The 27,368-nt window shown below is 42.7% G+C and overlaps 2 protein-coding genes across 7 annotated transcripts in view; one reads left to right on the plus strand and one right to left on the minus strand.

Annotated features, from left to right (window-relative positions):
* Positions 1-15,355, plus strand: part of LOC106582244 (leucine-rich repeat and calponin homology domain-containing protein 1) — a 102,422-nt gene extending 87,067 nt beyond the window's left edge. For 4 of the 6 annotated variants that reach the window (XM_014165114.2, XM_014165116.2, XM_014165118.2 and 1 more), the window contains 4 exons: positions 6,659-6,768; positions 8,437-8,574; positions 8,690-8,767; positions 11,367-13,234. In XM_014165114.2, coding sequence (XP_014020589.1) covers positions 6,659-6,768; positions 8,437-8,574; positions 8,690-8,767; positions 11,367-11,651 — 611 coding nt within the window. In that variant the 3' untranslated portion in view covers positions 11,652-13,234. Of the gene's footprint in view, positions 1-6,658; positions 6,769-8,436; positions 8,575-8,689; positions 8,768-11,366; positions 13,235-13,479 lie in introns of those variants that run through there. The other 2 variants (XM_014165117.2, XM_014165119.2) reach the window with 1 other exon arrangement.
* A 2,878-nt stretch (positions 15,356-18,233) lies between these two features.
* Positions 18,234-26,511, minus strand: estd (S-formylglutathione hydrolase). The gene is given in 9 exon segments (NM_001141528.1): positions 18,234-18,571; positions 23,172-23,339; positions 23,477-23,575; positions 23,667-23,786; positions 23,913-24,037; positions 24,160-24,258; positions 24,471-24,559; positions 25,313-25,391; positions 26,420-26,511. Coding segments are annotated over 8 exon segments (849 nt in total). The 5' UTR covers positions 25,381-25,391; positions 26,420-26,511; the 3' UTR covers positions 18,234-18,490.
* Between the last annotated feature and the right edge of the window lie 857 nt (positions 26,512-27,368).

The raw sequence follows: 27,368 nt of genomic DNA on the forward strand, positions 1-27,368 counted from the left end.
GGTAGGGGTAAAGTGACTATGCATAGATAATAAACAGCGAGTAGCAGCAGTGTAAACACAAAGGGGATCAATGTAAGTAGTCTGGGTGGCCAGTAGTCCAGGTGGCCAGCAGTCTTATGACTTGAGGGTAGAAGCTGTTAAGGAGCCTTTTGGACCTAGACTTGGTGCTCCGATACCGCTTGCCGTGCGGTAGCAGAGAGAACAGTCTATGACTTGGGTGACTGGAATCTTTGACCATTTTTTGGGCCTTCCTCTGACACCGCCTAGTTATAGTTCCTGGATGGCAGGTAGCTTGGCCCCAGTGATGTACTGGGCCATACGCACTACCCTCTGTAGCGCCTTACGGTCAGATGCCGAGCAGTTGCCATACCAGCCGGTGATGCAACCGGTCAGGATGCTCTCGATGGTGCAGCTGTAGAACCTTTTGAGAATCTGGGGACCCATACCAAATCTTTTCAGTCTCCTGATGGGGAAAAGGTGTTGCCATGCCCTCTTCATGCCTGTCTTTGTGTGTTTGGACCATTTTGTATTTATTTATTTTTTATATCCCTTTTCTCCCCAATTTTCGTGATATCCAATTAGTAGTTACAGTCTTGTCCCATCACTGCAACTCCCGTACGGACTCGGGAGAGGCAGAGGTCGAGAGCCATGCATCCTCTGAAACACGACCCTGCCAAGCCGTACTGCTTCTTGAGAGACTGCCACACCAATGTGTCAGAGGAAACACCGTACAACTGGCGACCGTGTCAGCATGCATCAAATCAAATGTTATTAGTCACATGCTCCGAATACAACAGGTGTCGACCTTACCGTGAAATGCTTACTTACGAGCCCCAACCAACAGTGCAGTTTCAAAAAATACAGATAAGAATAAGAGATAAAAGTAACAAGTAATTAAAGAGCAGCAGTGAAATAACAATAGCGAGACTATATAGTGGGGGGTACCAATACGGAGTCAATGTGCGTGGGCACCGGTTATTTGAGGTAGTATGTACATGTAGGTAGAGTTTTTAAAGTGACTATGCATAGATGACAATAGAGAGTAGCAGTGGTGTAAAGAGGGGATGAGGGAGGGCACTACAAATAGTCTGGGTAGCCATTTGACTAGTTGTTCAGGAGTCTTATGACTTGAAGGTAGAAGCTGTTTAGAAGCCTCTTGGATCTAGACTTGGCGCTCCGGTACCGCTTGCCGTGCGGTAGCAGAGAGAACAGTCTATGACTAGGGTGGCTGAACTCTTTGACAATTTTTAGGACCTTCCTCTGACACCGCCTGGTATAGATGTCCTGGATGGCTGGAAGCTTGGCCCCAGTGATGTACTGGGCCGTTCGCACTACCCCCTGCCTTGCAGTCGGAGGCCAAGCAGTTGCCATACCAGGCAGTAATGCAACCAGTCAGGATGCTCTCGATGGTGCAGCTGTAGAACCTTTTGAGGACCCATGACAAATCTTTTCAGTCTCCTGAGGGGGAATAGGTTTTGTCATGCCCTCTTCACGACTGTCTTGGTGTGCTTGGACCATGTTAGTTTGTTGGTGATGTGGACACCAAGGAACTTGAAGCTCTCAACCTGCTCCACTGCAGCCCCGTCGATGAGAATGGGGGCGTGCTTGGTCCTCTTTTTCCTGTAGTCCAAGATCAGCTCCTTTTGTCTTGCTCACGTTGAGGGAAAGGTTGTTGTCTTGGCACCACATGGTCAGGCCTCTGACCTCCTCCCTATAGGCTGTCTCATCGTTGATGGTGATCAGGCCTACCACTGTTGTGTTGTCAGCAAACTTAATGATGGTGTTGGAGTCGTGGGTGAACAGGGAGTACAGATGGGGACTGAGCATGCACCCCTGAGGGGTCCGCATCTTGGGCGCTCGCATGTGTGTCAGGGTTGTTCTCAATTCAGAATTTAATTGAGAATGCCTCATAAATTATTATTATAATATTTTTTTTTCACCTTTATTTAACCAGGTAAGCTAGTTGAGGACAAGTTCTCATTTACAACTGCGACCTGGCCAAGATAAAGCAAAGCAGTGCGGCACAAACAACAACACAGAGTTACACATGGAATAAACAAGCGTACAGTCAATAACACAGTAGGAAAAAAAAGTCTATATACAGTGTGTGCAAATGGAGTGAGGAGGTAAGGCAATAAATAGGCCATAGTAGCGAAGTAATTACAATTTAGCAGATTAACACTGGAGTGATAGATGAGCAGATGATATGCAAGTAGAAATACTGGTGTGCAAAAGAGCAGAAAAGTAAATAAAAACAATATGGGGATGAGGTAGGTACATTGGATGGGCTAGTTACAGGTGGGCTATGTACAGCTGCAGCGATCGGTTAGCTGCTCAGATAGCTGATGTTTAAAGCTAGTGAGGGAAATATAAGTCTCCAGCTTCAGCGGTTTTTGCAATTTATTCCAGTCATTGGCAGCAGAGAACTGGAAGGCGGCCAAAGCAGGTGTTGGCTTTGGGGATGACCAGTGAGATGTACCTGCTGGAGCATGTGCTACGGGTGGGTGTTGTTATCGTGACCAGTGAGCTGAGATAACGCAGAGCTTTACCTAGCACAGACTTATAGATGACCTGGAGCCAGTGGGTCTGGCGACGAATATGTAGCGAGGGCCAGCTGACTAGAGCATACATGTCGCAGGGGTGGGTGGCATAAGGGGCTTTGGTGACAAAATGGATGGCACTGTGATAGACTGCATCCAGTTTGCTGAGTAGAGTATTGGAAGCTGTTTTGTAAATGACATCGCCGAAGTCGAGGATCGGTAGGATAGTCAGTTTTACGAGGGTATGTTTGGAGGCGTGAGTGAAGGAGGCTTTGTTGCGAAATAGGAAGCCGATTCTAGATTTAATTTTGGATTGGAGATGTTTAATATGAGTCTGGAAGGAGAGTTTGCAGTCTAGCCACACACTTAGGTAAATTCAATTTTTGAATTTGAACTGAGGTAGTTAAACAGGATACAGAATTGCGAATTTGAATTAAAGGAAATGTTATTGTATTCAGTGAAATTCTACTACCTCTTCTATTCTATATTAGGTGTAGTCTATGTACACCCGAGTGGCGCAGCTGTCTAAGGCACTGCATCTCAGTGCTAGATGCGTCACTACAGACCCTGGTTTGATTCCAGGCTGTATCACAACCGGCCATGATTGGGAGTCCCATAGGGCGTCGCACAATTGGCCCAGCATCGTTAGGGTTTGGCCGGGGTATGCCGTCATTGTAAATATCAATATGTTCTTAAATGACTTGCCTAGTTAATAAAATATACACTGAGCACCCCCTTTTGCCCTCAGAATAGCCTCAATTTGTCAGGGAATGGACTCTACAAGGTGTCAAAACCGTTCCTCAGGGATGCTGGCCCATGTTGACTTCAATGCTCCCCACAGTTATGTCAAGTTGGCTGGATGTCCTTTGAGTGGTGGACCATTCTTGATACACATGGGAAACTGTTGAGCGTGAAAAACCCAGCAGTGTTTCGGTTCTTGACACAAACCAGTGCGCCTAGCACCTACTACCATACTCCGCTCAAAGGCACTTTGGCACACACACAATCCATGTCTCAGTTGTCTGAAGGCTTAAAAATCCTTCTTTAACCTGTCTCATTGGATTTAACAAGTGACATCAATAATGTGTCGTAGCTTTCACCTGGATTAATCTGGTCAGTCTGTCATGGACAGAGCAGGTGTTCTTAATGTTTTGTACATCCTTTACATAAAACATCAAACATGTAATTATATTGAATTGCACTGAATTACATTCTACTTCCTGTTACTCAAATTCACATTGATTCAATTTGATTTTCAACTCATCAGTTGAATGGGAGTCAATTCCCAGATTCAGAATTGAGCACAATCCTGGTGTGTGTGGTGCGTGAGTTGTTGATGGGGTAGTCAGTGAATTGACGAGAAGGTGTCCACAGTCTCTGTTTCTCCATCTGTGTAAAAGTGACTGACAGCCTGTCAGTATGGGCCTCTAAGGACCAAACATTATCAGAGAGAGGAGGGAAGGAAAGAAGGGGAGAAAGGGGAGGAGCTTATCATGTCCTAATTCATTAACTCCTGTGTTTTATCACCGCGTGACCAGCTTTAAGATGAGTGACCAGCTTTAAGATGAGTGACCAGCTTTAAGATGAATGACCAGCTTTAAGATGAGTGACCAGCTTTAAGATGAGTGACCAGCTTTAAGATGAGTGACCAGCTTTAAGATGAGTCCCTGGTGTCATAAACCGTTATTGTTATTGTCAGGGTCAGGAGCAGCCCAGCCACAGTGAAGGAGGGTTGAGTTAAATCATTCCCCCATCCTATATTGTGACTGGCTGTATCTACGAACCCTCTCGTCTGGCCAATGTTGTGCTGCCCTAGTATGAGACCTCTGTGTGTTAACAATAATTGACATATCTGTGCTTCCTCTCTACATGGTCACGTCTCATTCTGTTATTGAATGTTCCCCTCCCTAACCACATTCACACCCTCTATAATAGTCAACATCCTGTTCTCTCTATGGCGATGGAGGAGTGATCGCCCCTCTCTACTCTATATCAGCCAGTCATGCTTCTGGATGAGGCCTGTGTTTATCTCTAACTTCCTACTGAGATAGCCCCTCAAGGAGCCATTTCCCCTGTAAGAGATGGTCAGATAGGGCCAACGTTATTAAAGTCTAGTGTGAATACTTTAGAAATGCATTCTCCTTTCCTTTTCCCCAAGCGTGGGTTGAAGTGCCCAGTGACTCTTGGGCTCCCCCATGTGGTGTGACTGTGTACCACAAGGCAGAGCTACAGAATGTGTTCCATGTAGTGGTGTGTCACTGAGCTGTATATGGAGGCTGTTGCAAGGGAGATTTATGGCCAGAATATAGGCCACAGACATAGTAAATGATTCACTCCTATGTTGTAGAATGATGGCTGTAACATGTGATCAGAGGCCAAGGCTGTTTCTCTCTTACACACACACGCACACACACTCCTCTGAATACATTTCCTCCTCCCATACTTTAAAAAAAATGCTTCATTTCCTCTAATGCGTTTTCTTTGTTATATGTATGCTTACCAGTTAAAAAGTGGTTTTATGAATATATTACAATCAGAGAAGACTTCTGTTTTTATGAGTACAATAACACAAAACAAATAAATATGCGTAATTGTCAAGCCTCTTCAAATCTCCTGTCAGTTGCTGTGGGTCCTGGAGGGGTCATGCTATCTGTTGGTATGCAGGATTGACTAAGTGGGGCGTCTTTAGGAAAACCAATTTTCCACATTCAATCTTCCTGCAGATGACTCCTTTCATGACAATGAAGGCATCCGAGAGCCCAGCACTGTAGAGTGCATCTGGATATGAATAAGGGGTTATGCAAGCATGCAGTAACAGTAGCTACATATCCGTTTGTAAGAGAAAGTGTGATTTCGGTGTCAGTGAATATTGCAGTATGCATTTACACTACATGACCCCAAGTATGTGGACACCTGCTTGTCTCATTCCAAAATCATGGTCATTAATATGGAGTTGGTCCCCACTTTGCGGCTATAACATCCTCCACTATTCGGGGAAGGCTTTCCACTAGATGTTGGAACATTGCTGCGGGGACTTGCTTCCATTCAGCCACAAGAGCATTAGTGAGGTCAGGCACTGATGTTGGGTGATTAGGCCTGGCTCGCAGTCGGCGTTCCAATTCATCCCAAAGGTGTTCAGTGGGGTTGAGGTGCAGGCCAGTCAAGTTCTTCCATACCGATCTCAACAAACCATTTCTTTATGGACCTCGCTTTGTGCACAGGAGCGTTGTCCTGCTGAAACGGGAAAGTGCCTTCCCCAAACTGTTGCCACAAAGTTGGAAGCACAAAATCCTCTAGGATGTCATTTTATGCTGTAGCTTTAAGATTTCCCTTCACTGGAACTAAGGGACCTAGCCCGAACCATGAAAACAGCCCCAGACCATTATTCCTCATCCACCAAACTTTAAGTTGGCACTATGTATTTGTGCAGGTAGCGTTCTCCTGGCATCTGCCAAACCCAGATTCACCCGTCGGACTGCCAGATGGTGAAGCGTAATTCATCACCCAAGAAAACGTGCTTCCAGAGTCCAACAGCTGCGAGCTTTACACCACTCAAGCTGAAGCTTGGCATTGCACATGGTGATCTTAGGCTTGTGTGCTGCTGCTCGGCCATGGAAACCCATTTCATGAAGCTCCCGACGAACAGTTCTTGTGCTGACGTTGCTTCCAGATGCAGTTTGGTACTCGGTAGTGAGTGTTGCAGCCAAGGACAGACGATTTCTACGTGCTTCAGCACTCGGCGGTCCCCTTCTGTGAGCTTTTGTGGCCAACCACTTCGCAGCTGAGCCGTTGTTGCTTCAGTAAGGCCATTCTACTGCCAATGTTTGTCTATGGAGATTGCATGGCTGTGTGCTCGATTTTATACACCTGTCAACAACGGGTTTGGCTGAAATAGCCGAATCCACTCATTTGAAGGGGTGTCCATATACTTTTGTATATGCAGTATAGTGTATTTAGGCTACAGTATGTGTGCTTTCATGGGTGTGAAATGCATGCTGGCATGCGTGTGTGCGTGGGTCTGAATGTATGTGTACAGTACAGTATGTGTAAGTGTTAGTTGCTGAGCACCCTTTCTAACGGCTGACCTGTTGTTCTCTCCTCCGGCCTGTTGGGGGTAGTGTTCCTGAGGACCCATAAGAGTATGGAGTCTGTGGATCCTCAGTTCACCATGAGGAGGAAGATGGAACAGCTGAGAGAAGAGCTGGAGCTGATGGAACAACTCAGAGAGGTGAGAGCTTCTCTGTCAATTTCTTTCTCACCCTCACTCTCGTCTGGAAGTCAACTCCCCATCCAGGAGCATTATGTCCTCGGTTTGTGCATGTGTTAACTTCTCTAGGGTAGGGAGGGGGCAGTATTTTGATGTCCGGATGAAAGGCATGCCCAAATTAAACTGCCTTCTATTCAGGCTCAGAAGGTAGGATATGCATGTTATTAGTAGATTTGGATAGAAAACACTCTGAAGTTTCTAAAACTGTTTGAATGATGTCTGTGAGTATAACAGAACTCACATGGCAGGCAAAAACCTGAGAAAAATCCAACCAGGAAGTGTGGAAATCTGAGGCTTGTAGTTTTTCCAAGTGATTCCCTATCCAGTACACAGTGACTTAGGGTTCATTTTGCACTTCCTAAGGCTTCCACTAGATGTCAACAGTCTTTAGAACATTGTTACATGCTTCTACTGTGAATATGGAGCGAACAAGAGGGCGAACAAGAGGGCGCCGTCCACATTTTGCCCTCTTCAGGCACTTTGTTCCTTTTTTTTTTTATATAGTCAGATGAGTGAGGAAATGACATGAGCTCAGAGGCGCGTGCTCATGTGAGTGTGAGCTGTGTTCCTTTTCTTTTCTGAAGACATTGGAATTGTCCGGTTGGAATATTACTGAAGATTTATGTTAAAAACATCCTAAAGGTTGATGCTATACATCGTTTGACATATTTCTACGAATGTAAATATAACTTTTTTTGACTTTTCGTCGTGACATTTTCACGCGCTTCCTGCATTTGGAGTAGTGGACTGAACACGCAAACAAAAAGGAGGTATTTGGACATAAATTATGGACTTTATCGAACAAAACAAACATTTATTGTGGACCTGGGATTCCTGGGAGTGCATTCTGATGAAGATCATCAAAGGTAAGTGAATATTTATAATATTATTTCTGAGTTTTATTGACTCCACAAACAAAATGGCGGGTTTGGTTTCGTGTCTCAACACTGTACTCAGATTATTACAAAGTGTGCTTTCGCTGTAAAGTTTTTTTTTTAAATCTGACACAGCGGTTTCATTAAGGAGAGTGTATCTATAATTCTTTGAATTACAGTTTAATATTTTATCAACGTTTATGATGAGTATTTCTGTAAATTGATGTGCTCATTCACCGGATGTTTTGGGAGCAAAACATTTCTGAACTACACGCCAATGTAAAATGGGGTTTTTGGATATAAATATGAACTTTATCGAGCAAAACATACATGTATTGTGTAACATGAAGTCCTATGAGTGCCATCTGATGAAGATCATCAAAGGGTAGTGATTAATTTTAGCTGTATTTCTGGTTTTTGTGATGCCTCTCCTTGCTTGGAAAATGGCTGTGTGGTTTTTCTTGTCAAGGTGATGTCCTAACATAATCTAATGCTATGCTGTCACCGTAAAGACTTTTTGAAATCGGACAATGTGGTTGGATTAACGAGAAGATTATCTTTAAAATGGAGTAAAATACTTGTATGTGTGAGAAATTTGAATTATGAGATTTTTGTTGTTTTGAATTTGGCACCCTGCTATTTCACTGGCTGTTGAATAGTGTGTCCCGCAGGTGGGACGGTCACGTCCCACATACCCCAGAGAGGTTTTAAGGTGTATGTTTTGACCCCTCTTACCCCTCCTGTCTCCCCTCAGAGTATAGAGAGCAGACTGAAGCTGGCTCTTCCTGAAGACCTTGGCTCCTCCCTCATGGACGGGGTGGTGCTCTGCCATCTGGCCAATCACATTCGCCCACGCTCCGTGGCCAGCATCCATGTGCCCTCGTCCGCTGTGGTACGTCTGGGGGTCAATGAGGTGTTGAAGAGGGATAAGTAGGTATGGGTGATTCTTTGTGTGATAGACAGTTTCTGTCTGTCCTGAGCTATGTGTTCTATGTGTGACCCCATAGCCCAAACTCAGCATGGCCAAGTGTCGGAGGAACGTGGAGAACTTCCTGGATGCCTGTAGGAAGATGGGCGTTCCCGAGGTGAGACACTCCTGTCTGTTAGATAGTGGCACCTCATTGATCCTGAATCAGCCACTCTATTTCAGATTCACCTGTTAGAGTTAGGATTTGACTGAAGGAAACTGATCCTTGATCTGTTAAGTTTGAATAAATGCTACAGTGCATCATTGGGGTTGGAATCTAGTTGTGGGTGGGCTGATTAGGGATCAGTGAAGCAAACAGCCTGTAGAGGACACAGATACTATGCACACTAAAATGGAGCGTCAGAAAGGGCTAGATGCTAGTGCTGGGATGAAACTAGACCATTTGACAAGTCTACAACTTCTTTAGTTTATACAGTAATACAGTTAGTTCTAGGATATGTATTTGACATTGAGACCAAACCCATTTTATAATCATCACCTTAAAGCAATCTGCCCGGTCAGAGCACAGAGTTTGATCCCAGAACTGGCACATCTAGTCAATCACCTTCCCACCTCCCACTACCTCCTCTGAAAGAGAGAGAGAAAGTTATGACACAAGCATTAGAGCTGCATCATCATCATCATTACACTGGACTATACTGTCATCACGGCTTTGGGCTTCCTCTATGCTGTACCAAATGACCAGTGGTACACTTTTAAACTTTAATCCGGGTCTTGCCTGTTTCTGACCCCAGGAGCTGGTGAGCGCTCATGTCATTTACTTGACTAAAACATTTTGTGTGTGTATGGGTTGGTAACAAAGGACTTGGCGACTGCACTTCCTGATTTGACAAAACACCCAGAATCAAACCACACCCCGAAACCAATTCACGTTTGAATTCAGTCATGGCCGCTAGAATTTCTTAATGAGTGTTCACAGGTGTGAAGAGTTAGCCAAATTATTTTGCCAATTAGCTTCAGCCAGCTGGTGTGCAACCGTGGCAAAGTTGTTTTGACTTTGGATAGCCTTGGATAGCCTATCTCTAAGGATAGTTAGGGACCATCAATAAATACACAATGTAAATGGGGGAATATTTTCATGTTGGACATCTTTTAGTTGTCTCATCGAATGCTTTCAATATTTGTATACCACTTTTTACAATTTATAGTTGGTTTGAGGTTTAAGTCATTGAAATTTGGAGCTATTGACCTTTTAAAAATATTGTCCCAAGTACATTGTGTAATTTACTGATGGTCCCTAACTAGCCCCATAGGGATACTGAATGTCAAACCAAATTGACCATCAGGGCATTAAGATCGGTCTTGTGCAGCTGCGCTCAGAATTGATGATTACTTGGGTGCTGTGGGCAGGATTAAAATAAACCGAACCCACAGACAACTGTTACAGTATCCTTCATTCCGTGACATACGATTGTTTCCTATCATCTTTATAACCAACATTATCCTGTTTACACTTTGTAGTCAATTTTGACACTAGAATAAATGTTTTTGACTCCTATCAATGCCACATAGGCCATTTTCAAAACGATAACTTTCTTTTTAGGGGCAATCGCTCTTTAATAAGTGTGCTTGTGTGTGAGTATCAAATTGGCCCAGTGACCCTGGCTCCTCGTTGCTATGTGATTGCTCCTTTTTGTAAATATATTCAGTAGTTATGACCACTATTTCTGTCGCCCAGTGATTACACATACAGTAGCAGTGGGACTCATTATTTGGTCATACGCTAGTATAGTAAGCACAGCTGTGATTGTGTTTAGAGGATTCTCTCTTCACTCAATGAGCCTGGTCGAAACCTCACACTACAAAAGTTGCCTTTCAGTCACTGTGTTTGAGTAGCCTGATGGGACTGTACATTAGAATGCAAAGTATCACCATTACCAACAGTGAGACTGTCTGAGACCTCTTGGCTGCTTCCTTAGACCTCCTGCTTGCTTGCTGTTGCTAGTCTGGTTTTGCTTGTGTAACCTGGCCCTAGCCAACTTGTAATCCTACTGCTTGCTGGCTGAAATGTCGCTGCCTCACCGAAACAGGTGTTTTATGCTGGGTTGAAAGCTAATGCTAGCAAATGCAAGTGAAGGTGTAGCTGGAAAACACCAACCGCACCCTCATTGCTCCTAACGCTCCACACCACAGCATGGCCTGCTTTCTGAAAGAGAGACAGAGTTCAGTCTCAGTTTGATCAAATTTGTAAGTCACATACTCTCTCTCAAAAAGCAGCCCTGCACATTGCCCTGGTAACCCACGCCTGCGCAGCCCTGCACAAAAAACACACACCTTGACCCCTGACCTTGGTTCCCACTGGTTAACATCCTGCTTTGTTTCTCTCTGTTCTGTTTTCCTGCCGGACCACCCTCTATCTCCCTTCTCTTCTTCTCCCCTGAATCCCCTCCCCTTATTTCTCTTTTCTTGGCACTCCCTTCCCATTTTCTTCCTCTTCTTTGTTCTGGTATTTTTTCTCCTATGTGTTGTTCTTCCCCCCCCATTATTCTCCTCCACTTCTATCTGGCTGTATTTCTCTTCTTCATCCACAAAATTCTTTGATGTTCCTATGTGAGCCCCTTCCTTTCTATCTGTATCATTCTCTTCCCCCCATTCTCCATTCATCCCTTCAACTTATTTTCCTTTTTTCCAATCCTTCTCCCTTCACCTTCATTTACATTGTATGTTACCTCCTCCGCTCCTCTTTGGGGCCTCAGTCGTCCCTCTGCTCAGCATATGACATCATCCAGTGTCACCTGCGGCCGATCCGTGTCACCGTGTGCGCCCTGGTCGCCATGGAGACCCCCACAGAGGGGAGGAACTCAGACAGACAGGGGGAGGACCCGAGTCCAAACCCAAGCCCTGCCCCAGAGGTGTCTACACAGGTCGCCTTGGCTCCGTCTCCCGCCTGGCAACCCTGGGACCTGATTGGCTCGAGCCTAGTACATGTGTTCTGTCTCCTCCTGCTGTTTGTGGCCTATAGCTGGAGCGAGCTGACGTAATGCCACCTGTCAATCTCCTGTCAAAGCCCCCCCCTCCAGCATGTGCCAATACATCTCCGTTCGCAATCCTCCTCCTCTTTTTCTTCAACCTCGTTTCTGTGCTCTTCTCCTCTGTCCAGAGAAAACTGCTGACTCACACACATAGTGTGTCTCTCATACACACTTTTATTCATGCACACATTGCAGATGCGCACCAATAAACTCCAATAAATACCAACTCACAACCTCACACACATGCATTCATATACTGTCCCCATCAATACTGCACATTCCAACTGTTGAAAGAATCCTGGAGCTTGTACACAAGGGGTTTACCGGAAGACTCTCTACAACTCTTTGGCCAATGTGTCAAATCAAGCCTATCATGTTGGACTCTTGGCTTTATTAATGCCCTCTGGGGTCACAGACCTGTTGTATGGGGTCATACATTGTCTCTTGGTTCCATACAGCCTGTCTAGTTTGGGTCCAGGTAAGCACAGAGCATTAATAGGGTTCCTCTATCAAGCTGGATCTTGCCGCTTTTTTGTCGCATTGGTCTCTCTCTTCAAACCACATCAAATACAGGTACAATACTGTCTGTTCAAAGGAAATAGTAAAGCTCAATAGTGATGCCATCTGTTACACAAAGACACAACAAACAGTGTATAGGTTTGGACCTAATAAACACACTACTTATTACTAGATTGTAAAATGTCACTACAGAACACTGTCACTAAATAAAGTTAAATAATCACGTCACTACTGCACATCTTTACCCGACCATCTACAGGTAACTGCCAAAATAATGGAAACGCTTGAGTAAATGATAGATACAAAATATATTGAAAGCAGATGCTACCACACAGGTGTGGTTCCTGAGTTAATGAAGCAATTAACATCCCATAGGGTCATGTATAAAAAGGCTAGGCAGGCAATTATTTTGGCTACTATGGCGATGTCCCCATAGGATGACAGGGCACGAGTGATCACTGAGTGGTTTGATTAGCATGAAAACAATGTAAACCATATGCCATGGCCATCTCACTCCCCATATCTCAATCCAATTTAACACGTATGGGAGATTCTGGAGCGGCGCCTGAGACAGCGTTTTCCACCATCATCAACAAAACACCAAATTATGACGTTTTTTTGTGGAAGAAGGGTGTCGCATCCCTCCAATAGAGTTCCAGACAGTTGTAGAATCTATGCCAAGGTGCATCAAAGTTGTTCTGGCTCGTGATGGTCCAACACCCTATTAAGACCCTTTATATTGGGGTTTCCTTTATTTTGGAAGTTACCTGTACATAACTTTCATATTGCTATAGTTGATTTACCCTGGGGGAGTTACATGACTACAGTATGTAGAAGTTTTGGGCCGACTATTGTATTATTGTCGTGGTTCAGACGGTAGACTTATTTTCTTACTTTAAAACCTCATGAAGATACATTGGATGGAAGTTTATTTTACCCAGCGACTGCAATTGTTACGCCATTATACTATTAGTTCTGTGTGTTTTAACTCAGCCATTGCTGTGAGGCTTTATAATGACTTGTATATCTGATGGTGTGAATGGAACTGGTAATAAATGTACAGTTACCACCTCTCCTATTTTGTGTTGCTATTCTCTGAAGGATGATGATGCTGTTCAGATTCTTCATAATGGTTATCCAACATACTCCTACACACACCTGTACTGTCTATGTTCCCTCATCACCATCGTTGCATTGAGAGGTCTTGATTTACTTATGTTTTGTCTGTCTCCCTATTTCTGTCCCACTCATTCCCGATCTCCTCCCCCCCACTCTCTCTGTTTGTCTCTTCTTTCTCTTCTCTGTGGAACCTCAACAGGATAAGCTGTGTCTGCCTCATCACATACTAGAGGAGAAGGGTATGATAAAGGTGAGCATGACAGTCCAGGCGCTGGTGGATGAGACTTCAACCAAGCAGGCTCTCTTCACGTGAGAGGGAAGAAGACCAGCACACCAACATAGACACACCACTTTGTCAAAGTGAACCAACACAAGTTGCCATTATGCCTTTTCCAAAGGACTGTAGCCTATATCTCAGTCTTCCTTTCATGATTCTTACAACCAGGGTTTGAAGTTACACATTGATGCGTGGGGTGCCCTGACATTCAAAGATGACAGGGGTGTCCACATTGATGGCTTTTCATTCTTACGAGAGCATCCAGCAGCCTTGGACACTCCTGTAGCTTGAACCCTGCCTACAACAGCTTCTAGAATGCTGCACCGTGTATGTTTGACTATGCATTTCACCCCTCTATTCCTAAGGCCAGGTATATCACCCTCAGTATTGAGAATAAACACCAGACACTCTAGCGTAGCGGTCTCTCTGCTACAGCTTCCCTATTTCAAGATATTTACAATGAAAGTGACTGAGAGTATACTTTTAAAAGAATCCCCCAAATATTTCACTAATAGGTAATATATTTTAGGTTTAGTTCTGTATATTGTATTATGTTTTACTTTAAATGGATCTCTCACCACCTCTGTAGGGGTTGAAGTATTGTCTTAACATTATGGGAACATTGTGTTTTGGTTGTTGAATCAGGAGTGGTTGTGGGTATGTAACTCAGGGTAGATGTGGGCTTACTACACTGTCATGCTTCATTCCGTAGCCTGCTTCTCAGTCTATGGTATTACCCTAACATTGTGTGTGTGCCTGACTGCATGTGTGTGTGTGTCAAAGCGAGTGACAGGAGTCATAGTTAGCCAGAATGAAAAAGAGGGTTTGCATGCCCTAGTACATTGTATACTGCTAAATAACCTCTAGAAGCGTGGGGTGATGCTGACCATGCTAGGTGGTCATGTAGGACCTACAATGTTAGCATTTAAAAGTAACTGATACATTCACTGATTTAGAGACTGTTAGCAGTATCTGAAGAGTTGATGCTTGAGTGCCCAATATCCCACTACTACACAAAACAGCAGAACACTCCAAAATAAGAATACTAAGTGTGTGTGAGTGAGCAATGGTGTTGGGATTTTTATTGTACAGATATGCATTTTATACAGCTTGGTATCCAAAGCATAAGCTTTAGCAGTAAAAACAAACAATGTTTCACTGGATAGATTTGACAGTTGCCAAAACTAAACTGTTTTTTCAGAGCACTTATGAGACAGCAATTCATTAAAGCTAGAATCCTTAATTGAAACAATGTCAGAAGACACCCCGACTTTGTTTTGGTAAAAAGCTGAGGGATGGGCCTGAATAAATGTAACCACTCTCAAATTCATAGACAGCTATGAATGCAAGGTCTGACCATACATGATATAAAAATTTGTTTTAACCATGTTTTGAGGCTATACTGTGTTTGTTTACATTGACATTGTTTACAAACATTGGGTGTAAAACAAGTTTTTATTCTGGGTTCCGATGGGGTACGACAGTTTAACTAAGCTTGAGGCATTTATAAATTAGATTCAAGAATCAAATGGGTATATCATTAATTTATAAGTCCAAAAATGGATGTAGCAACTAATGATTCCAGCTTTAATGTTTTTGAATATATGGTTTGTACTATTCCAATGATCTAAATGTCTTTAGACGTATGGTACAGTGAGGGGAAAATGTATTTGATCCCCTGCTGATTTTGTACGTTTGCCCACTGACAAAGAAATGATCAGTCTATAATTTTAATGGTAGGTTTATTTGAACAGTGAGAGACAGAATAACAACAAAAAATCCAGAAAAACACGTCAAAAATGTTATAAATTGATTTGCATTTTAATGAGGGAAATAAGTATTTGACCCCCTCTCAATCAGAAAGATTTCTGGCTCCCAGGTGTCTTTTATACAGGTAACAAACTGAGATTAGGAGCATACTCTTAAAGGGAGTGCTCCTAATCTCAATGTGTTACCTGTATAAAAGACACCTGTCCACAGAAGCAATCAATCAATCAGATTCCAAACTCTCCACCATGGCCAAGACCAAAGAGCTATCCAAGGATGTCAGGGACAAGATTGTAGACCTACACAAGGCTGGAATGGGCTACAAGACCATCGCCAAGCAGCTTGGTGAGACGGTGACAACAGTTGGTGCGATTATTCGCAAATGGAAGAAACACAAAATAACTGTCAATCTCCCTCGGCCTGGGGCTCCATGCAAGATCTCACCCTGTGGAGTTGCAATGATCATGAGAACGGTGAGGAATCAGCCCAGAACTACACGGGAGGATCTTGTTAATGATCTCAAGGCAGCTGGGACCATAGTCACCAAGAAAACAATTGGTAACACACTACACCGTGAAGGACTGAAATCCTGCAGCACCCACAAGATCCCCCTGCTCAAGAAAGCACATATACATGCCTGTCTGAAGTTTGCCAATGAACATCTGAATGATTCAGAGGACAACTGGGTGAAAGCGTTGTGGTCAGATGAGACCAAAATGGAGCTCTTTGGCATCAACTCAACTCGCCGTGTTTGGAGGAGTAGGAATGCTGCCTATGACCCCAAGAACACCATCCCCACCGTCAAACATGGAGGTGGAAACATTATGCTTTGGGGGTGTTTTTCTGCTAAGGGGACAGGACAACTTCACCGCATCAAAGGGACGATGGACGGGGCCATGTACCGTCAAATCTTAGGTGAGAACCTCCTTCCCTCAGCCAGGGCATTGAAAATGGGTCGTGAATGGGTATTCCAGCATGACAATGACCCAAAACACACGGCCAAGGCAACAAAGGAGTGGCTCAAGAAGAAGCACATTAAGGTCCTGGAGTGGCCTAGCCAGTCTCCAGACCTTAATCCCATAGAAAATCTGTGGAGGGAGCTGAAGGTTCGAGTTGCCAAACATCAGCCTCAAAACCTTAATGACTTGGAGAAGATCTGCAAAGAGGAGTGGGACAAAATCCCTCCTGAGATGTGTGCAAACCTGGTGGCCAACTACAAGAAACATCTGACCTCTGTGATTGCCAACAAGGGTTTTGCCACCAAGTACTAAGTCATGTTTTGCAGAGGGGTCAAATACTTATTTCCCTCATTAAAATGCAAATCAATTTATAACATTTTTGATGTGTATTTTTTAATTTTTTGATGTTGTTATTCTGTCTCTCACTGTTCAAATAAACCTACCATTAAAATTAGACTGATAATTTCTTTGTCAGTGGGCAAACGTACAAAAGCAGCAGGGGATCAAATACTTTTTTCCCTCACTGTAAATGTTATGAGAAGTAGTGACGTGAAGTGTCAATATGATGGTTCGTGCAAGTGGGTTTTGTATTTAGAAAGTATTGTAGTAGTATATTTCTTACTTTATGGGGCGACCCGACCAAATTCACATATAAATGTGAGGTATAGCTCTGTTATTCTCATCGATAGGTAGATCAGTTCCATCTACGCTATTTCTATGCATCCCGTTCTTATATCGTTACCTTTCGGTTTTGTACACCAGCTTCAAACAGCTGAAAATACAATCGTTATGGAAAATATTTCACAGCGGTTTAGAAGGTACAATGATTATCTACGCTATACTTGCTTGTTTTTTCAAACTGAAATTTGACGAATTATTCCAATTTTTGCAACCAGGAAATGGCGGAGCAATTTCTGCATAGTGAATCTTTAAGAGCAATTTGAATATTTTAACAGTCACCACCACACTCCTCAGGCAAAGTGAACAATCTCTTAGCAATGAGATCACTCCAGATCCTGATTGTTACTTTAGAATTCTACAGTAACAATTACAACACAACTATTTATGTAGCTAATATTTAATATATATATATATATAAAATTATGCACAGTAATCCTACTTTAATACTCAAAGTAATTTCCTTTCCACCAAGCTAAACAGAACTACTCAGGTGCTAACATTTGACTACCAGTATCCCTTCTCCCAGTTCTAACATTTCCTCCTATATTTTGATGATAGAAAAGAGATGTGTAAACTAAAAGGGAAATATGACAAGGATATTTGCTTAGTAGGAGAAAGTGACTGTAGCTTATCGTTTCCTTATGGAGGTTTGGGCCGTGTGCTGCAAACCTGACAGTTTTGAAACCTAAAGAGGGGACTTAAAAATTGTCATTACTTTTAGTTCATTGATTAGTCACGTCAATCCCTTGGGCCTTTAGGTATGGCTGCCTACGGGCCTGAAATTATCTGCACTTTAAAGAGACTGTTTTGGCAACTGACAAATCTCAGAGCTCCATTTTAAATTAGAAATGTATGTATGACATTTATTTGAACTATACAAATGTTTTTACCACAGTGTAACAGTTGACTGCTGAGTTGAGCAGTTTTACCCTTTCTGTTTATAGTCCTGAAAGCTTGTACTCAGTTTTGTACTTTGATTGGGAGGAAATGTTTTTTTTTTTTTTTATGTTTAGGTTTCTTAAAATTGACATACCATTTTGTACCTCTTGTCATATTGGTGTACAGCAATTTGGATTTTATTGCATGAAACACCCCTTTAATGTTGCCTTAACTGCTGTGAATAATGTATATATTTCATCACTTTATCAGTAAAGACCTTATCTGTAAAAAGCACATTGTCTTATGTTCTATAGTCCACCTACATGTATTTTGTACTGGTCTCAGATATCAACGTGTATAAGCCTAAGGTCATAAAATGGAATCAAAAGTAAAAACTGAACCTTTATTTCAGAAATACAGTTGGAGTGACCACATGATTCGCAAGCAAACTCATCTTAACACCAAGCATCCTGGCCCCACTATTGTCTGTTCTGAGTTTGACTCAACATAGCAAGTGTGTTCATTTCAGCTCACAAGGCGCATCAGGTTAATTTTAGCTTGGCCGCTCTGGATGGGACAGGTGGACAATACCAGGTACACAGTTGGGGTAGAAGGTACAGAAGAGGGTTCTGGTCCAGCAGTCAGTCTTAAGCGTTGAGGAACTTGGCGTGGTGCTTGATGTGGTCGGTGATGAACGAATAGATGAAGAAGTAGCTGTGGTCGTAGCCCTGATGGAAACATAAATGGCACTGTTAGTCTGACACTGCATTTTACATCAGTAAACAAGCACATACTGTATGTATAGAACAACTGGTAGCAGGGAAATCACACAGCAAAGTCATCAACCCTAGTCCAGTACACAGTACAGTAGTTCCTCCTTTAAATGTTGCCAGAATTATATGACATTATTTGTCAGCCATTTTTACCATTAATGCTAGTTTGAGAAGCATTTGATAGTCTTCAATATTGGCATTAGAGAATTTAAAACCTTTTTTTAAGAACACAGTATATGTGATAATGAAATTTAGCTTCATTAATATTATGGTGTTTCTATTCCAAGAAAAACAAAACCATCAGGGTTTCCGTTAGGATGGAACGGAAAATACAACGTGACGGCCGGGAGTAGGCTACAGTACTAAGAGCATAAGAGGATTCTAAATTAATATCTAAGGGGCATTTTTCATTAGGGAAAATCTGATCTGTGAGAATATCTAAAGGGGATTTTATAATTTAAAAAAAATATATATATATATTTTGGAGATTATTTCATTTAACCTGGAGTGAGCAAGAAAAAGGCCATTCTTGACAATGGGGTGAGACATTCTCACTAATTTATATAAAAAGCCAGTTTGTTATTTATTTTAGTTTTTAGAGAAAAACCAAAAGCCGCCTCATGGGTCTCCCGATCGAGACCGGCACAGGTATCGAACCAGCATCTGTAGCAACGCAGTTTGCACTGCGATGCAGTGTCTTAGACTGCTGCACCACTCCATTAGGAAAATATGGCGCTGTACAACGTGATGGTCGGGAGTAGGCTACAGTACTAAGAGCATAACATTTCCACACCCTAATTGTAGTGTAACCAATACCCAAACGGATATTCAGTGAACATAAAAATCTCTTTGATTTATCAAGACCAGTCCCCGTGCTCGTCTCAGAGCAGTACAAAACAATGCGGACAGCACATTACTCAACACTAGTGAGACTCAATTCGCCTACGGTAAGTCTACAGTATATCTAAAAATATATTTTTTTCAATGACGTGACTCTCCGCCCATAGTTACATTTACAGGATTCTAAATTAATATCTCTGGGGCATTTTTCGTTACGGCAAATCTGATCTGTGAGAACATCTAAAGGGGCTTTTATATAATTAAATTAATAATAAATCGCTTTGTTTAAAAATCAACAATATTTGAGATGATTTCATTTATTTAACCTAGAGTGAGCGAGAAAAAGGCCATTCTTGAACATGGGGTGAGACCCTCACTAATTTGTAAATGAAGCCAGTTTGTTATTTAGAATTATTTATGTTTTTAGAGGGAGAGAAACCAAAAGCCACCTCATGGGGGGGGGGCATCCAAAGTTTTTATGCTGATCAATTGCCTTTCACAAAGTATCAAAATACAGAGAGGTGTTGGTAAGCGTATATTGTCCTGCTAATAACCCATAATGGGCTATTATAACACTGTACATGTTGTCCAGGTCAGGATAACCAAAACATTTATTTTTTAAAGACTAATCAGAAATAATGTTGGTACTTATTTTGATCCAAAGCCATGAATGAGTGAGTCACTCAGCTTTTTAAAAATGTATTTTACTAGGCAAGTCAGTTAAGAACAAATTCTTATTTTCAATGACGGCCGTGTTCAGCGGCAGTGTTCAGGGGCAGAACAACAGATTTTTACCTTGTCAGCTCAGGGATTCGATCTGGCAACCATTCAGTTACTAGTCCAACGCTCTAACCACTAGGCTACCTGCCGCCCTAATGTAGGTGCCGAGGCTATATGACTGTGCCATCAACTTGATTATTTAGCAGACATCACTTGCTTATATTCAGTCAACACTGTGGCTCAGTTGGTAGAGCATGGTGTTTGCAATGCCAGCATGGTGTGTGCAACGCCAGGGTTGTGGGTTCGATTCCCACGAGGGGCCAGTACAAAAAAAAAAATGCATGAAAGGAAAATGAAATGTATGTATTCACTACTGTAAGTCGCTCTGGATAAGAGCGTCTGCTAAATGACTAAAATGTAAAAATATCATGCACTATAATTGAACATTTTAATTTCTCCATGCTTGTCTCAGAGCAGCATGAAACAGTGCTGAAATAGTTGACCACAGCGGGTAGGATATAGATAGATATTGTGGAGATTACTTCGTTTTCAAAAAACGAAAGTGAGCGATGAATTAAAGTCCAAAATAATATTAATAAAGGCCAACATAATTTTTTTTATTTTTTTTGGAGGGAGAGAAACCAAGGACATCCCGGCCAGCCAAACCCTCCCCTAACCCGGGTGACACTGTGCGCCGCCCTATGGGACTCCCAATCACAGCAGAATGTGATACAGCCTGGATTCGAACCAGGGACTGTAGTGATGCCTCTTGCAGTAAGATGCGGTGCCTTAGACCACTGTGCCATTCGGGAGCCATGACCAATATATATTGTCCTTACTAATAACCCATCGTGGAAACATTGTTTGCAGAATTCACAGCCTGCTACGCTTGTGAAAAACAGGGTTAATAATAATACTTTTTCCCCCTTCCACATGTTAAAGGTTCCAATTAATATTCATTTTTTTATCAATTAGTATATTTGAGTTTAACCACACTATTTGTTTTTTCTGGTGGATTAAACGGAAATTGCAACCAATCACGGCCGGTTGTGATACAGCCAACCTAACTAAGAAATACATTTGACGATGGGGGAGAATTCTCCTTCTAGGCAAGTCTTGTCCTGCTAATAGCGCTGTACAACGTGACCGTGTGTGTGTTTGAAAGAGTATTTTCCAGTAAGAAACAATTTTTACCTTCATTTGCCTACTTTGTTCCACCATTTCTGTCATTCAGTGATATTTATTCCCATAGTAATTCGTTATGGATCCATAACTAAACATCTGCATTTTGAAAGAGTATTTTTATCATTATTTTATTAACGAAAGCATATTGATGCTGATGAAGAAATGCAGTACAGTATACACTTTATCCGACATTGAGGTTGCATGAGGTCGCCCACACGCACTTTAAAACATTTGGATAATAAAGAATTTAGAAGATAGAAGCCGCCTGCATTTGTTTATTAGGCTAATGTGCAGTCTGACAAGTAAACAGCCTACAGTACATACTGTAGTAAACATGGTAAAGTGCCTAATTCCTTACATAAGGGAGAGCAGGCCATGTCCAGACTTTCTCGGTGACCTCAAGTACTCATTAACTCTGTCTAATGCTTTTTCGGGTTGCATCAGTCATGGACAGTACACTTGTGAAAAACAAGTGTTTGAAAACCTGTTTTCAAAATGCCTCCAGCTGTCCATCACTAACTGTAAATAAAAACACGGCATCTTGTTACATTATTGTAACCACAATGTCACAAATTATTTGTATCTACCTTTCCAATTACTTTTAGAGTTTGGTATTTACAAGTGTGCGCTTTTCATGTCATTTTTCGTTAAATCCAGCTCGGATTTAAGTACATCTTTTGACTGACGCCTTCAGTGAGAGGTCTAATGCTCTAATATTTAATAATTTCTGCTCTCCCAATTCATATCCAAGGGCATTTTTCACACCATTATTAGTTAATTGTTTTAGTTTGAACATGCAGACAGGCACTAATAACAGCAGGAACATTACCCTAGTCAGCGCCATTATTAGTGCAATGCCCCTTAAAGTGTTGCTCTGTGCTACCCAGTGGGGCGGGGGTCCACCCCCCTCCCAATGGGCTAGGTCCGTCTTGTGCGCTGCTCTGCGGCCGTCCCGTGCCTCCTGCCTTGAACCTCGTACGCCTACCGCAATCTCAGTGCATTCAGCTGGAGAATTGCAAGGCAATACCATTGTGCGCCACTCGGGAGCCAATATATATATAGTCCTGCTAGAAACGTTGTTTGCAGAATTCACACAGGGTTAATAATATATCTGTGAGAATATCTAAGGGGCTTTTATATAATTTTAAATTAATAATAATAATAGCTTTGTTTAAAAAAATAATATTTTGGAGATGATTTCGTTTTCAAATAACGTAAAGTGGGCAAGAAAAAGGCCATTCTTGAACATAGGGTGAGACATTGTTACTAATTTGTAAATAAAGCCAGTTTGTTATTTAGAATTATTTATTTGTTTTTAGAAGGAGAGAAATCAAAAGCCTACCATCACCTCATAGGTCTCCCGGTTGAGGCCAGCACAGGTATCGAACCAGCATCTGTAGCAACGCAGTTTGCACTGCGATGCAGTGTCTTAGACCGCTGTGTCACTCGGGCGTGTACAATATGACCGGTCGGGAGTAGGCTACAGTACTACAGTAAGAACAAAATAACATTTCCACACCCTAATTGTAGTCTAAGTTTCTCTTAGAATAAAACCTTAGTGTAACAGTTTTAGTAAGTAATACTGATGAGTAGTAACAAAAAAAGTGTATTTTTAGAGACACAGTAGCACCTTGGGACCCAAAAGCATAATCAGTGCTCTAATTCCCCCTTGCGCTGGTCTGGAGAAATGAAGTAGGGACGCAGGGTACTGTACTAGTACAGTACTCGCAAAACTTTTAGTTGATCAACCACTGTAGGCATTTCAAGATCAAACAGTTAATATAGTTGGCCGTTGGGTGGCAGCACTCACCGGCTGCAGCCTGAACACAACAGGAATCTTATTTTCTGAGCAGGCGGCGATCAGGTTGTCAGGAAGCAGCTGGCTGGCCGACAGGAACTGGTCATCACGGCCCTGGTCGATCAGGATGTCCAGCTGTGGGCCAGAGTATGACGCTGCCAGCACCGTGGCATCATACGCCTGTAAAGGAGGAAAAGGAGAGGAGGAAGAGTGATTAGAAACTCATGTTATTGTTCTGGAATTCCACTCCTCAAGGTCAGACCTGTAGTTTGTGATCCCATTGATTTGGCCAGTCCCCCTGTAACCCCATACTGTACCTCCCAGGTCTTCTTGTCTTTCCCTAGGTACCCAGAGAAGGCCTTTTGCCCCCAGGCACACTGGATGGGGTTACAGATGGGGGCAAACGCAGAAACAGCCTGCAGAGAGAAAGGGATGAGGAGAAAGGGATTCATTCAAATGTTCAAAAGATGTTGAGATCATAATGAAAAGACTTCCATATTGCAATGCCTTGTATTTTCCAGGGTTCTTCAGGGCGCAGATGAGGGCTCCGTGTCCCCCCATGGAGTGGCCAGAGATGGACATGTTCTCTGGGTCAGCGGGGAAGTTAGCGTTGATCAAACGAGGGAGCTGAGAGAGAGGGAAAAAAAAGAAAGAGTTGGGAGGTGGTGATTAGCAGCGCATAGCAGTATCAATGGATTCACAATAGTAAATGCTACCATCAGCACGACTACTATTATCATGTGACCGACACACCTCCTCAGTGACATAGCTGTACATGCAGTAGTTGGTCTTCCAGGGCTCCTGGGTGGCGTCGACATAGAAACCAGCCCCTGTGCCAAAGTCCCAACTCTCATCTTCACCCTCGATGTTACAACCACCTGAACACCACATAAAGAGTAGGAAGGTTGGATGGGAGCTATAATTACTATTAAAAGGTGGGCGTGAGCATTGATTTAGTAAGGGCTGAATTATGCAATCAGTAAAGCGTGTGCATGCGTACGTGGGCTGGTGTCTGGGGCGACGATGATGATTCCATGCTCAGAAGCAGCCTGCTGACTGCCAGCCTTGGTGATAAAGTTCTGCTCTGTGCATGTCAACCCTAGAAGCACACAGTGAGACATGAAGGACAACATTTTCAACACACATAGGTAAAATCTAAGTAGTTGATCAGATTTGTATTCTAGATCAGTGCAAGTATACAGGCAAGATCTTGACGATTAGTTGAATCAGGTGTGTTGGTGTTGGGATAGAACAAAAGGTGACCACTGTCTTTATGTAACATATGAGAGACCATGGACCGTGAGAACTCACCAGAGAGCCAGTAGAACACGGGGCACTTCTCATTCTCGGCTTTAGGAGGCAGGTAGACAGCGACCTTCATTTTACACTTCAGCTCAGTGCTGAGAAATGAAAATGCATTACATCAAGTTTCTGCCATACTGCATGTTTCCACCCAAGCCATATGGGCACTTGTAAAACTATAATTTGTGTATTCCAATAGAAAAAACAGCAGTGTGTTGCATTGATGAATAACAGTGAAACAGAAATGAGCTAACAGACTGTCTGTGACTTAGCCGTTACAGGATAGGTACTGTTTGGGGTAGCACAGATCACTTTTCAATACCATCTTCGTTCTTGATTCGGCCAAATATATATCTTCAAAAAAATGTCAGTGTCAAGTTGCAGGTGGTTTGTTTGAATTTAGAAAATGCGCCGCTATTAAAATAATTGTTTTGCTCCATGAAGTAATCCAACAATGTGTATGCCAAAATCTTGTCCATTTCAAATCTTCCCTCATTGATCGAGACAGGTGTGTCATGACATGAAGCACTTTGATTGAGAACTCTGTCCACCCCAATGAGAGAAGATTTGAAATAGACAACATGGTGGCGTACACATTGTTGGATTATTTCATTGAGCAAACATTTTATATATTTAAAAAAAGAGCATTTTCTAAATTCAAACGAACCACCTGCAACTGAGCAGACAACGAAAATAGTATCGCCAAGTTAAGGTTGGTCGAAAATTCTCTGCTATGCCTAACAGTACCTATACTGTAATGGCTAATGGGGAAATCACATTAGCCTGTTACAATCTGCTAGCTAAAACAGAATATGAGCTCTCTGGAGATTAGTTTCACGAGGCTAGCTCACCTGTCATGCTCGAACACCTTCTGGTAGCCGCCACTGCACTTGTTGGATGACACTTGGGCGAGGGCCATAGTTTGGTTACCTTTGGCAAGTCCACAAGGGAAAGAGTTATATTATAAGGGACATTCTTTCATAAATCTTGCTGCTACAGTTTTGCGTAGACCAGACAACATTGCATTTGGAAAACTCTCCTTAGCAACTACTAGCATGCTAAAACTGTTGCATAGACCCTTTTCCAGTAAACGATACTGACTGATGCGCGGTAAGAAAGCCATCGCCATCTGCGCCCATTCAACATACCCCTTTGCGTTATACTTTTCTAAACTCAATCACTTTTTGGGGGTTCCTATACGCTTACAATGATGTTTTAATTATTGATTGAACAGTTCTTTGGTTGTGGCCTTTATTTTGGATGCAGCAGTTAGCTAGTATGTTAACGCTCATTGATATAAGCTAGGCTGTAGCAAAAGCTAGCCAAAGAGCCATTTTACTGGTTGGAGTTTAAGTATAATGCAGTTGATTTGCAATGAAGACAAACTATTTTACACAGGCCATTTCATACGAGCCTTAAAATTAAAATAAATGATAACCCAATAATACTGAGAAATGCACTCAGTACAATTTTTTACTGGCGTTCTACAAGGACTCCCCCACCAACTTGCGCGCATCGCCCTCGTGCGGCTGTTTGTAAACACAGAAATGGGGTTTTAAGTCCACAGATGCATTCAAAAATAGAATGGCAAGTTGGTCAAAGTCATTCCACAGGGCAGGATACCCGACCAAGAAGATAGGCCCAAAACACAGCTGTGCTAGCTACCTTATGAACAGTAACATCTTCAAAAAGCAACCACTTGAAAGCATGCATGGTGCAGCCTCTGTAAATCGCTAGATGATCAATCGATGAATGGTATAAAGCCTTCATAGCAAGAGAATGCAGAGCTGTTTGCAGAATTTGCCACATTGTATCGGTTTCTGTGTAGCTGTCTGACTAATTCCAGCGAACCAGAGCCACTCTTACTCTGCAAGCAAGCTGCACGTACGACGCTAAGTAACTTCTACTTCACGATCATAACAACACAGCAAATAAGTGTTAATTTACACTTGACATACCTTGTTAAATCACGATTATTGAGAATAACTTCACTTTGGTTCCTGCTACGTCTCCGCTACTTGGATTTAGTAGTCCAACGTGAGGTTCGACGTGAAACGTCATGGAGATACCGCCCCTTGAATCTCCAAGTGTATGTCGATATGCAACCGAAAGGTTGCGTTGTTGTCAAAGAAAAGTTAAGAGGCCCTGAAATGATTGTTTTTAACAAAACCATAGCTTTGGCTCACAGGCTCACTGTTAAAAAAATATTCAGTATGACTATAACAGCATCAACCCCCCCAGCTGATAACTACTTTATTGAGGAAAAGTGTACATACTGTAATGACCCGGCTGGGTCATAAAGGGAAAAGAGATGGACTCTAGGTGTATAGGTCAGAACACAGGTTTATTCCTAAACTGGGCTATTGTTCAGGCCACAGCCCACGCCGCTAAATGCCGAACGTACACAATTATATCATGTCGGGCTCCGAACAGAAAAGAAAGAAGATGAGACAGTAATCCCTATTTATGCATTTTCAAATCCCGCGGGATTACCCATCATACCCCCCCAACCTTTCCCTCTGTCCTGACATATTTAACCCCTGCTAGTAGCCATGAGAACCATAACACACCCACAAACACAGAACACAATACCGGGTCGTTACATAGCCCCCCCCCCCTTTCTAAACCCTAGCCCCTAGGGTTACACAACAAAATCTTTAAAAAGACCCGGAGGTCGCATCAGTCTCTTGTGCCTCCCCGTGGCTCTCACCGGTGAACCCCCAGAACACTCATCTGCCCCAATGTCATTTCCAGCGCCCTCCGAAGAAGCAGCCCCCATCCCAGGCTCAGGTTGCGCTAGAGTCTCCTCGTTAGACTGTCCTCGTGGGCTCACATCAGAGACCTCACTCCCATTTCCTACCGTTTTCCTCCCTCTGTAGGGTGCCAATCGGTCCCAGTGGACCACCA

This window comes from Salmo salar, chromosome ssa21, assembly GCF_905237065.1.
Source record: "Salmo salar chromosome ssa21, Ssal_v3.1, whole genome shotgun sequence".
NCBI lineage: Eukaryota > Metazoa > Chordata > Actinopteri > Salmoniformes > Salmonidae > Salmo > Salmo salar.